General features: G+C 33.7%; 2 protein-coding genes across 2 annotated transcripts in view; one reads left to right on the top strand and one right to left on the bottom strand.

Annotated features, from left to right (window-relative positions):
* The window catches only part of LOC144437944 (uncharacterized), a 31,333-nt gene extending 29,462 nt beyond the window's left edge, over positions 1-1,871 (bottom strand). The window contains exons 1-3 of the mRNA XM_078126978.1: positions 1,863-1,871; positions 1,243-1,339; positions 730-922 (exon numbers count right to left, since the gene is read on the bottom strand). Of these exons, the coding sequence (XP_077983104.1) occupies positions 730-922; positions 1,243-1,339; positions 1,863-1,871 (299 nt within the window). The remainder of the gene's footprint in view (positions 1-729; positions 923-1,242; positions 1,340-1,862) is intronic.
* Positions 1,872-4,551: 2,680 nt separating this feature from the next.
* LOC144437544 (cyclic nucleotide-binding domain-containing protein 1-like) lies at positions 4,552-12,524 on the top strand. The gene is made up of 12 exons (XM_078126496.1): positions 4,552-4,741; positions 5,244-5,322; positions 5,980-6,125; positions 6,687-6,864; positions 7,463-7,611; positions 8,318-8,469; positions 9,181-9,242; positions 9,559-9,637; positions 9,956-10,088; positions 10,371-10,480; positions 11,009-11,159; positions 11,792-12,524. Exons 1-12 carry the CDS (start codon positions 4,663-4,665, stop codon positions 11,986-11,988), a joined length of 1,515 nt encoding a protein of 504 aa, XP_077982622.1. The 5' UTR covers positions 4,552-4,662; the 3' UTR covers positions 11,989-12,524.
* The last annotated feature ends 141 nt before the right edge of the window (positions 12,525-12,665 follow it).

The following is a 12,665-nucleotide window of genomic DNA, read 5'->3' as shown; positions in this document are numbered from 1 at the left end:
TGAACTACTGACAAATTTGAAACAGTTGGCAAAAGGTAAACTTTAAAGGTTACTTTCTATGAAATTTATGGTTATTGTCAATTAAAGACAATGATAGGAAAGCTACTGTTTCAAGTTTTCTTGATTAATTTGGTTGTTTTTTGAATGTGATATTACCAAGTGATCAAATTCTTCATTATAGATGTTATTTAATTCTAGGTCTATACCCTAAATTCAAATCTGCAAACACTACTGCCACTGTAGTGTCCCCTTTAATACTTTTTACACAAGATGGCTTACAAACCAATAACACCTTCTGTAGTTTCAAGTTGGAGACCAAGAAGATGGAATCTGTGGTCTGATGGCTGTTTTGAAGTCAATTTTACAGAAAATAAAGTGGTTTAATTAGAGTATAATTTTCATTTCTTATCATTTTTATTAATGAGGACGATTTTGATGTAATTTTTACCCAAAAGAAAGCAGTGTACTGAATATGACCAAGAGGACGAGTGCTTGACACCACTGTTATATTGTTCACAAAGAAAACTACACTGAATATAAAATAAGGCATGCTCGCTACATGAGCACAAATGGTATCTGAAGTTACATATCTTACAAAAGAAAACAATACTTAGAAAGCTTACAATGGACTTACATTAAAGTTTTTTGGGTGATAAAATATGAGTCACTTTATTCTATATAAAAAAAGTTACTGTCTTCAAATATTTAAATTCAACTTTTATATCTTACCTGTTTCTCTGTCGAATTCCAATATCTCCATTTACTGGAGAAACATGGCCATTAGAAATAGGTGGTACTACACCATTGGTGTCAAGTGCACTGGATAGACTCACACTGGATCCATGCTGGTTGGCTTTAGTGGCTTGGGCTGGAACTATTAGACTGCCCTCTGGTGTCAAGGGAATGTTAACAGACACAGAGTCTATAAGAGAGAGAGAGATCAAGGGTAATTGTTAGCACAGAGCACACATTTTCATGTACCTAATGCAATAAGGGAAGGGATGTAATAATGTATAAAGCTTCACAAACTTGACATTTACAGAGAAAATCCAAAATATGAAATGTCTTAGTATTAAATGCATAGACCAAAGACCAAAAACGTTCAGCTTGGGTAGACCAAATGATTTACATAGGTTCTAAGGCACTGTCATAAGCATTTCAAAATTTTTCAGAATTGAGTTTTTGATCTGTCCTGGTAGACGGTCGTCATTTAGAATGACAAATTCTATAGTTACAGCTGACCACTAGATGGCGGTATGATCAGCCAATTGAAGATGATAGGTAGTTCAATGCCCCCAGTCTCTGTTGATCTTGTGAGTGCAGTGTCAACATCAAACCACTTTATAAATATCAAAATACTACCAAAAAAGTCATATAACGCCAATAACAATTACTTTAGTTCTTCATAAATGTCAAAATATTATCAAAAACAGTCATATAACTGCAATTACAATTACTTTCATAAATGCCATTCGTCGACCATAAAAATAAAAACATCATAAAATATAACAATGGCAGCCACTTAGTACACATGTATGACAATAAATTTGAAAACTGGTTTTCAGAAATAAAATTTTATGCTATGCAGTTATTATTATTTATGTCATACTTACAAATTAAGTAAATGACTGCTAAAACATTCAGTTTTACAATTTGGTAATATCATAAAAGCACAACTGCAAGTAATTTACTAGATAAGGAGTATTTCATTTATATCCAACTGAGATCTGTTTTGCAATGATTAATTATGCTTGATTGTCACACGTGGTTGCTATGGATACTATGAGAATTGTAAAGACTCAATTAATTTTAACAGATGTCTGTTAAATTAAAAATGTCTCAGAATTCACTGTTGTCGTTACCGTTATCATCACCTCTTTTGTCTGAGTCTCATCAATATCACATCAATACACTCAACATTTTTGAAAACAATGCAAATACTCAACTGACAAAAAAAATCATTTTTTTAGCCATTATAAGTATACAGAAAAATTCTGTTTTTTAAGTAAAAAATTGTGTTTCTAAATTGAATATGACAGAATATACCGTAATTGTAGAACATTTATTTCAAACTAGTGTGTAATATTATGGGATACTAATCATAAGGTATATATGATAGACACAGTCCAATTTTTGGAGTTTTAAATTTTTTTTCAGCTTAAATATTCCCATTCAGTCTTGAGCAATTGAAGTGCATAAAACAAGTTATTGGCCAGGGACGAGGTAGAAAAATTAGGTGATTTTTTTTTGTTTTTTTTTAGAAGAAATTGATATTCCTATGTTTTTTGGAAGTGGTAATGATTGAGTATTATTCAACATTACTGGTAGTGGGTGTAATGATTATTTACAATTTTTTTCAAAACTTACCTATTATTTCTTGATATCTATAGATATTCCTAGTTTTGAAAGTAATATGGATTCAGTGTGTCACAAATATCCACATTATAATGACCTTTTTTTCATATTTTTTGACTGCTATTTCCAGTTTGAAAGTGGCTGGGATTCATTCATATTTATTTGTTCAGGACTGCAGACTGATATTAATTTCATTTTTCAACTCACCTAATTTTTTTTTTATTTCTTCTTCACCAAATTCAAATACAGGATTAGTGATTCCACCACCAGCACTATGTGGTGCTTTGGCATCTTTAAGATGCAGTGTCAGTCTTATCGTTGGCGTAGTTGCGGCATCGTTTTCATTTTCTACTAAAGCCAAGTTTCCAAGTTCAAGGCTTTCTGGTTTGCGTGGCATTGTTGTCCTAAAGATAAGCAAAAAGTAAGACATTCAAAGAAAAGGAAAATATTTTTTGTAAATCTCTTCTTGGATACATAAAGGTAAAACAAATAAATTCAACTAACACTGTGGTGAATTTTTAATATTATATTATAGAAAATATAAGGCCATACAAAATAAATTGCTTGGATCCAATTACATACCCTTCAAAAATAAGTAGGGCCATTTTATTTTTATTTTGGGGTCATGACCTCTATTTTTGTTTTATTTCATTAAAATTTCTGATATTCATGTCATTTTGAGATGTTTTTCTTCACATTCATCTGCATAAAAAGTTAATTTAAAATAAAAATTAATCTAACACAACTTTCAAAGTTCCAGTAGCTGTAACTACTGTACTAATATTTTGTCATTAGATGTACAGATTGATGGATGGATGGTTAGATAGACAGACACGAGAGAGAGATAGACAGACAGACAGAGAGACAGACATACAGACAGACAGACAGACAGACAGACAGACAGACAGAGATAGACAGACACTGAGACAGACAGAAATAGATGGGTGGATTATGTAGATGAATGGATGGATCTATCGACAGATACAAAGCCAGAGATAAATCAATCTAACGTAGATAGATTTGCTTAGACAGATAGATAGCTAGATAGATAAATAGACAGACAGATAGATAGATAGATAGATAGATATATAGATAGATATATAGATAGATAGATACATAGATAGATAGATAGATATATAGATATATAGATAGATACATAGATAGATAGATAGATAGATAGATAGATAGATAGATAGATAGATAGATAGATAGATAGATAGATAGATAGATAGATAGATAGATAGATAGATAGATAGATACATTCGATTCGTTATACTCAATATTATCTGATCATGATAAAGCAATATTGATGGAACGGATACGATCTATATATCGTCGAGATGGTTTATCAAGCCAACATGGCAACGCGCTACACGTAAACATCAATGTACGGGCATTATAAAATTATATGTATTGAATAGTCGATCGATTTATGTGTCTACTGCTCGACTGATAAGTATTTGATGAAACGGTCCATTTATAATTTTAGAAATGTCAAATTGGCATTGCCTAGGTCGTGGTATAACATCATTATTGATAAAAATATTGCTCTTGAAATGAAAGAATGACATTTTCCTTCCCGACAATCACATAGACATATATCTGTGCGATTCCAGAATACATCGACAAAATACTCAAAAGAAAGTGAACGTGTGATGGGGAAAATATTTAATCTGAGTACATAATATAGAATATTTTACCTTTCCGCCAGCTATTTTCTAAATATCGACCATCTGTGTCAGACCCGCACAATTGGAAGTAATCACCGTAAAATCACATCCATCGATAAATGTTCATATTGAATTCTCTTCGCCATTTTGGGATCGAAATGATAAATACATTCAGCAAAATCATTAATTTCTAATGATCAGCATTTGGAATCGGAGACTTTCAGCACTGAAAAATGATGGGAAGGGCATTATTTAAATCAGCCAGAGCATCTAACAATCAGGGATTTTGGCAGCCTGTGGGAAATTTTTTACCAGAATATTAACTCCAAACAATCGGCAAACCACTCAAATATTTTGTTTTACATTTTGATACGATGCTTGGCTGAACGAAATGGTATTCCCACACCTTTGAGCTAGTGGAATGACCGGGCCGGGTATCTGCCGAACCTCCCCGATTATAGCCGATATTGATGTGAAGAATCTCGTTGGCTCACGCGGGAGTTTGATTTGTTTTGGTTGACGACGTGACGTCATAAGTACTTAGGTTTCCTCATCACCTGCACTTGTTGCCGGTGCGTTTCTCGTGTAATTCATATCCTGTCTTTATTTTCATCACTTTCAAATTTCCGTATATAAAATGGCTTTGGTTAGGAGAGAAGATCTCACAGTTGGCAAGAGCTGGAGTGCCAGAGATAGACAGAGAGTGAGGCATAAAGGTAGGCGTGTGACGTTGCTCGTCGTCGAGCAGTCGATAATAATAATATGGCTTCTTCCAACACAGGCACTCAATGGTGGTGTGAACTAGTTTCATGAACAATGGCATCGTGACTATATCATAAAACACCATACCAATTGATTCAAGTGCCTGTGGCTTTTTCAATTCAATATCTGTACAAATACAAGTCGTGTTTACAGGGCTGTGTTGACTTCACTGACAATGTGTTTCAAAATGAACAGAACAAGTCCCTGAAATAATAGGTCGTCTGCAAACAATGACAAAAGTACAACAAATTATTACAGGTCAGAAGTAATATTAGCTAAATAATGCTGCGAACAACTAAAATTGATTTCAGGAATGCACAAGTAACAGTCACATAATTTACTACCCTCAAGTATGTTCAGTGATGTATCAAATATAATATATGCTAGTATGAACTTAGTCTTGACTGGACAAACTGTGTTTGAGAATTATACGATTGACTATTTTGCGTTTTGTAGTTCCACAGGAGGCAGAGACTGCTGTTATAGACTATGATAGACTCAAAGAAATATGTAGTATAGAAGGACTACGAGATAAGTAAGTATATACATACAGTATTTTTTGTTTTGTACCTGTTTATATGTTGTTGCTTCATCTAATTTTTACAGGGTACATGTTTGTAAAGAGAGGAAAGTGAAAGTTTCCTTGTAACTGTTGTTATTGAAGTACATCAGTTATATACAAATAAGCCTCACAGAATAATCCCAACAGCTTTTCAGAGTTTGTGACCAGCATTTATTTCATAAATAAAATAGTGTATGGTAATTTCTTGGTTGGCAAAGATTAGTTCATCTTGCCTTTGTTGTTCCATAGTAGCCCAGAGACTTATTGGCGTCACTGCCACAGGATATAGTCTGAACAGTTTAATGATAGTCTGTGATAGTGGCCAGGACAAGTCTCTGGGCTAGTACCATAGACAATGATTGTGTCTTTATTTTTGTATAATTTGATAAATGAACACCTGGTTACATACCTAGCCTGTTTCTGTGTTGTATGACTCCATATGTATGTTGGAGTCTTCTACAGCAGTAGATGTGAAATGTTGTCCAATCACCAATAGCTGAACAAGATATATCATCTGTCTTGTATTCAGTTAGACGAGCAGAATAGGTTACTACATAGTATTACAGGTGTACTATTCTCAGTATTTCCAGAACTAAAGGAACTAATTAATTTTTTTCTTTGCCATTTCAGATCAAATCCAGATACATCTCCAGAAGCACACACTACTTTTATGCAGAATTATCAAAAAATGTTCCTCAGTTCTAAATCCTTACCAATGGTGCCAAGAGATAAACATGACATAGACTCAAGGAGATGTACATCAGCAGTATCTACAGGTTAGGATCTCTTCTGAAGTCATTCATTTTAAGTGCTACTGTAATGTATGTAACAGTACAATTGCAACACAATTCTTTTAAATCAGGGACATAAACAAAACAAAAACAGGAAAACATATCACGGAATCAGACATGTATACATGGATTTCTTCCACTCATTTCTTAGAGTCCAAGGAGAGACCATGACTTAATTGGTAAGGGGATAACTATATATTCAGAAACAGCAGGGCAACTTGCTGTAGATATATGCTGCTACTACTACAGAAAGCAAGCTATATCAGCAAACTAAGGTAGACTCACAGTAACACTATTGTTGTTGCATGTACTGGTACTTAGAGTACACAAGTGGGTGATAGTGGGTATAATCATCCTGTAAACACTGAATGAGGATGAATGTACCACCACTTTATATCAGAAGTGCCACCCTATTGTGACTGTAATTACATTGTCAATTGATAACTTATATCACTGATCAGCATGTTGCAACAATTAGTGTTAGTTTATGTCTGTGTAATATTAGCTTTCCACGAGTTAATTTGCCATTGCTGTGTTTGTCTGCAGGTCATGTTAGTGCAGGTAACTGTGCAAGGAGACACTACTCAGTCCTCGATATACCAGAAAATATAAGCCACGACATCAAAGATCATTTATCTAGCCTACACAAAGAAAGACAGGAAGTCGATCCAGTTGTCATCCAAGCCAATAGAATTAAAGATCTACGCAGGATATTACGTAAAAAGTAAGGAAGTGATTTTGTCACATCGGTGAATTTGATATATCATGCATTCAATAGTGATATCATCTCATTTCCTACAACCTAGTCCATTTTTTATAAGGTGATTAATCTCAGTGTAATAAGGTACTATATTTTTAGGGTGTCTGGAGTCATTTGCAGAACAGGCTTGTGATGCAAAGGCAAAGCTTATATTTTGTACTATTTGGGTATTACTATTAATTATGATGGGGTTTGGGATAGGGATGGGGGGGGGGGGGGTTAGTATTCTACCAATCTCCACTACCAACACAAACAATAATTATGTTAACTAATAGAAAAAAAGAGATTTTCAAAATATAGTATATATGTACTGTGATAGCACTCCAAATTCCCTTAGTCCCTTTGTAGGCAGTCACTTGCCGTACATATAACCATGACAAATTTAAATATTAATATGAATGAACACAGTTATTTGTAACTAATGAAGAGAAATGTTGCTGTTGCAAACTTGGCATCTCATTGCTAATAACTGGTGCTTTTGAGATAGTCTTTTTCACAATCTGATCACTTTCTCCCAATACTTTCTTTGAGTTATAACACTTCTATTTTCTCTCACTTTCAGGCCATTTGAAAGAACAGCAGCAGAGAACGAATTAGTGTATAATCATTTAAAAAGTTTTCCAGAATTGGCTGATCAGCTGACAGACAAAGAATTAAAAGAATTATCAACAGTAGCACAGATAGAGATATGGAAAGATGAAGATTTTACTGGTGAGTTGTAAAATGTAATATAATATCATAACTAGACAAAGCCCATAAGCTCACGCAGGGTAGATTCATTTGTGATTGGCTGCGTCATGATGATATTGTAGATAGCGCCCTCTGTGTGGAGAATGCACATAGTATATAGAATGTGCATGCATAGTCATTGTGTCGCAATGCATCCTTGGGTAAAACCACCAAAAAAAACCTGCATAGTATATAGGATGCGCATACACACTAGTGCATGAGACCACTGCGTTAGCTATTAATAATGTATGAGATTCAAGGCATATAATTTGTATACATCTTCTGTTGTAGGAGAGTTACAAATGTCCTTTAATAGGCTACATTTGTTCTTTAGTTGTGTAACTTGTAAGGTAGTATGGTACATACATTTGTTGTGACTGTTGTGTCAGTTCTTGTGGCAATACTTGTTTTTTCATTCCAAAATTTTGATGTTTCTATGCCCCTGAAAGGAATCATTCAATGTAAAATCTGGATGTTGTACTTGTTTATATTGCAGAATACATATAGAAGTTTTAATCACTCTCACAAGATACTATTAATCTGTATAGCACTGTTTCCAACATGTTGTGCAGTTATAATTAAGTATGTTGTTGTGCTGTACTTGTACAAAACAAGGAAACATTCATTCATTCTTTCATGCTATATTTCATACAATTACATCATTTATATATCATTTTTTTTTTGGCAGTTTTTGGCAACCAAGGTTTTCATTTGATCATACGCGGCAGTGTTGTTCCTCAGAGTAGACCCTGGTTAAGAACTAAAGATGGTGGTATATTCCGCTCACCTACGCCAATACTGACATCCACATCTAGTACCAAGGATATGAAAGTACCTGAGGTAAGTAGACATTTACCGCTGTTGTGAAGTACAAATTTTTGGCAAGGCTGTACATATTACACTTTCTCCATGAGAGGTAAGTATAACAATGTGAAGCCCTGCCAAATGTCTGTAGTATACAGCCTACAGTAATAGGAATTTAGTTGTAAAAGAAACATACTTATCATCTTTACTGTCTTTATGTTTAAAAAAAATTGACAGTCTACAAAATGTCAGTGGCTCCTACCAATCTGCTAAGCATATGTACTGGAAAGTATAGTTATCATTATGTATATTAATTTACCAAACATTGCCAATTTTGCTAAATGCTGCATTGTTGAGTAAATATAACACATTCCAAAATGTTGAATTCAACAACACTTACATGTAGAAATGTAGTGATATACATGAATAGCAAGGGCTCGTTTCCTTGTGTATGCACAAAAAAGATAATACTTGACATAGGAGGGGTCATGGATTTATCAAATATGTGAGAACTTCAAAGCAAGGATATCATGTAAATATAAATTTTGTTGCTACAACACTACATGTTTACAAATGTTGCAGTGTTTGTGCTACTATGCAGTACCTTTACATATCAGCAAATGCAAACCTCTTTGTTAATGGGTTCTTTCCAATTGTGAACATCTCACATTCCAGTGACATTTAAAACCTAAGAAAAACGGTGTAATTTATCCATATTTATTCTCATAAATTGCTTATTTATTCTAGTTGGAGGTTGGTGACTGCTTTGGTACACTGCAGAGGGTTGAAGGAAGAGAACCAAATAGCAAGTGAGTGAGATTTTGTTTGGCCCTATTTCAGTAGATAATGATAGCATTGCGTGACTGCAACCAACTACTTGAATATGACAGCATGTCATTTGTACTGCAGCAAACTACCCGTTAACTCAGTACTTTAACATTCTTTCCCATGTGGTCTACATTTCCCAGACACAGAGTTGAGATTGGAACACTTCTTTCAGATTTTGAGAACCAAACAGCCATTTGACTCTGTACAACATTAGTAGACATACTTTGTTACTTTGTCCATACAATTGGAACTATATTGCAATATTATCATGATTTTCTGTCTTTTCTTTCATGTCAGAATTTTAACTGTGCTGACCAAACAAGTACCATGTGAATTTCTCAGGATATCATGCAGTGATTACAAAAGAATTACAGAGGTAGGTAACCATTTAGCATTCAAAATGTCTGTAGTCTGTTTGTATTGGCATTCTTGTGGAGATACAAAAAAATTACAGAGTAACAGGAAGAAATGAAGATCTATAGAAGTTGGTTTGTAATATCAAATAGAGGTATGTAAGGATAGCTCAAACTAGAATTGCTGTTGGGAATGTTTCCAGATTGGGGTTTGGCAAAATGAAAGTTCATGGTCCCAGTTAGAGGTTTGAGCTAACCTCATATACCAGAATACTATAGTAATAGAAATTTCATTGACAATTTTATAATGGGAATGCATTATTTTCTATTTTTTCTTTTAGCAAATTCGTATTCGTGAAACTTCAGAAAAGGTTGATATTATCCAGGCCTGTCCTACTTACAACCTGTGGCCAAGGCAGTCTCTACAAAAACTTGCTGTGTTAATAGAATGGTTGAAATTCCCAGCAAATACAGGTACATATTAGGTTTTTTCTACTGTGCTTAAAAAAGTATTTGGCACAGTGCTTCTGTAATTTCTAGTATGTATCTTGTTTTATGCAATATTTTAAATTTGTTGCTAATAATATAAGTCATGATATACTTTCTGATGGGGATTATCGACCAAGACCGATTTAATGCTCAATGCTAAAACTTTCAACTGTTTGTATGTTACAACCTATGTATTAAAATCGTTTGATCTACCAGGCTGATGAACACTTTTGGTAGTTATTGTATTACATGTATATTACATTACAGTACTTGTAAGTGAAGGCTACAAGTCTCCATTTATTGGTTTTATCAATGCTGGTGAATGTCATGTACTCAGGCAAGTCGAAGTCATGGAAAATCTACCGAATGGACAGGAGGTAATTATTCCAGAGAAGTGAACATCTCTCGTCCCATGTGTACTGTATTATTTATAGCAGACAAACTATTACTGGCTGGAGAGAAATGCAACTTATCAGGCACAGTATCATGTTAGATGTTGACTAAGGAATGTCATACATACAGTCAACAAACTGAGTCTTAGAAAAGGCCGATTGTATTTACACTTGCAATTAATAAGTACCGGTACAAAAATGGCTCAAATCTTTTTACTTGTTTCGTACCTTAATGGCTTTTTCAATAAGTTTAATTCAAACTATATGGAAACGAGATGCGATGGGAATATATCTTCAAATATCTGTATGCTGTACTTTGACTATTGCAATCACTGTAGTACAGCCATTTGGTCTATTCCTAGGGTAATAATTGGAAGTGCTTGAAGCACTTTGTTTGAAGCTATAGAAAAATTCTCATTATCATCATTATCATGTGAGGTTGTCTTACATTTGTTGTGATACATATTTCACCTCTGGTTGGTAATTTATATATTGCTATCTTTCTACTCACAGGTAAAAAGGAAGAAACAGGTTGTGATGGGGAAATTAAAGAAATCAGAATCATTTGGTGAAATAAGTGTTTTGCTGAGAGAACCTATTACATGCTCTATTGTTACTGCAATGAATATTGAAATAGGTGTTATTACACCAGAGAGACTGGAAGGTGAGCATGACAAAGCATTTCTGTATTTCTGATAATATACCATAACTATGGTATTATTACATATGTACCAGTGATTACTTGCATCAGTTTGTATACAAGTGGTATTTGCATTGCAGTATTGAAAACATTATTGCATATTACCTATATCAAATGAGCACATGATTGTTCAATGTACACAAAATCACTCAAGTGCAGTGGTATTTTTGGCAGTTTTAAGTAAACACATTTTATGACAAAATCCATTGATATATGCGAGTGCCAGTTTGGGTGCTTCAGGGTATTTGCACTCATGCTTGCAGTAGTGCAGTTTGCCACATTTTCTCCCACTACGCTCATCAAAGTACAGCCACAGAGAACATCACAAGTACTCATGCAAATATCCCAAGAATGCTACACTTGTACCCATGTATCATGGGGTTCTGTCATATTATGAACTTCAACATGTAATCATTACATATATCCATATAAAGGAGCAAGCAAACTACGACAACATTGCTGCACTGAAAGAGAGCACACTATCGAACTCAAATAATTATGAGTACAAATTTGCCTGGAAATTTGTCATTAATTATGTCAAATTCTTGAGCCAATTTATGAGTAATGATCTTTTTTTTTTACCCTTTTCTTTGCAGAACTGGATGATACAACTAGGTCTTTACTACTACAGTCTAACCAACGAACATTTGGTAATCTTACAAATCAAGTTATCCATGACGAGTATGTAGATCAGGAATTGAAACGGGAATGGAACCAATTTAAACATAGTGTTGTTATTGATGTTATCAACTCTAAAGGTATCAGACCTGGCTATGGCAAATGGACCAAATAAGTCTAAACATTGCTAGAAAAAAATTATGTGCATGGTTGCCATTTACAAAGTTTTGAACTGTGAAAGAGATGTAGTACAAATACCGAACACATCCTTCAACTAAATATATTGGCCACATAAACAAGATTTAATAGGTTTGATTTAGAAGTATTCTATTTTTAAAAAAACATGTTCCGTTATTGCTGACTACATTGTCAACTATTTGTCAAATATCAGTCACTATTTACGTGAACAGTATACAAATAACAAACACGTGTTGTGCCAATTTCAAAATTGAAGTAAATGAATTGAAAATTGTACATATTTGTATCTAAGATAATATTAATATTATAAATTTTATAAAGGAATTTATTTGCCAAAGTTAATTTTTTTGAAATTCATTCTGCAAACGGTTAAAAATGGACTGAATATGTACATAAACTTATTATTACAAGAAAGAAACATTGTGTGGAGTAAACATGAGAAGTAAATGAATGTGTACACAACATTATGTTATTGTTTTTGAAACGTTTTATTTTGTAAATAAACATACATTTGTGACAAAACTAAATACACTGGCAGTGTAGTTTTTTTTGACAAAAAGTGTTTTTCTAGTTGCATTATGAAATCAGATTTCTGTCATCACACTCACTGAGTGTAAATTGAGAGTAAATATCAAATATGTCTTGATACAATAT

This window comes from Glandiceps talaboti, chromosome 7, assembly GCF_964340395.1.
Source record: "Glandiceps talaboti chromosome 7, keGlaTala1.1, whole genome shotgun sequence".
Classification (NCBI taxonomy): domain Eukaryota; kingdom Metazoa; phylum Hemichordata; class Enteropneusta; family Spengelidae; genus Glandiceps; species Glandiceps talaboti.
This window is presented reverse-complemented; position numbering and strand designations above follow the sequence as displayed.

What these genes read in the sequence shown, in the direction of transcription:
- LOC144437544 (XM_078126496.1), top strand. Translation starts at nt 4,663, where the DNA reads ATGGCTTTGGTTAGGAGAGAAGATCTCACAGTTGGCAAGAGCTGGAGT. An exon ending in AGGATATGAAAGTACCTGAG is followed by an intron (nt 8,470 to 9,180) that starts GTAAGTAGACAT and finishes TATTTATTCTAG; the next exon opens with TTGGAGGTTGGTGACTGCTT. An exon ending in TACACCAGAGAGACTGGAAG is followed by an intron (nt 11,160 to 11,791) that starts GTGAGCATGACA and finishes TTTTCTTTGCAG; the next exon opens with AACTGGATGATACAACTAGG.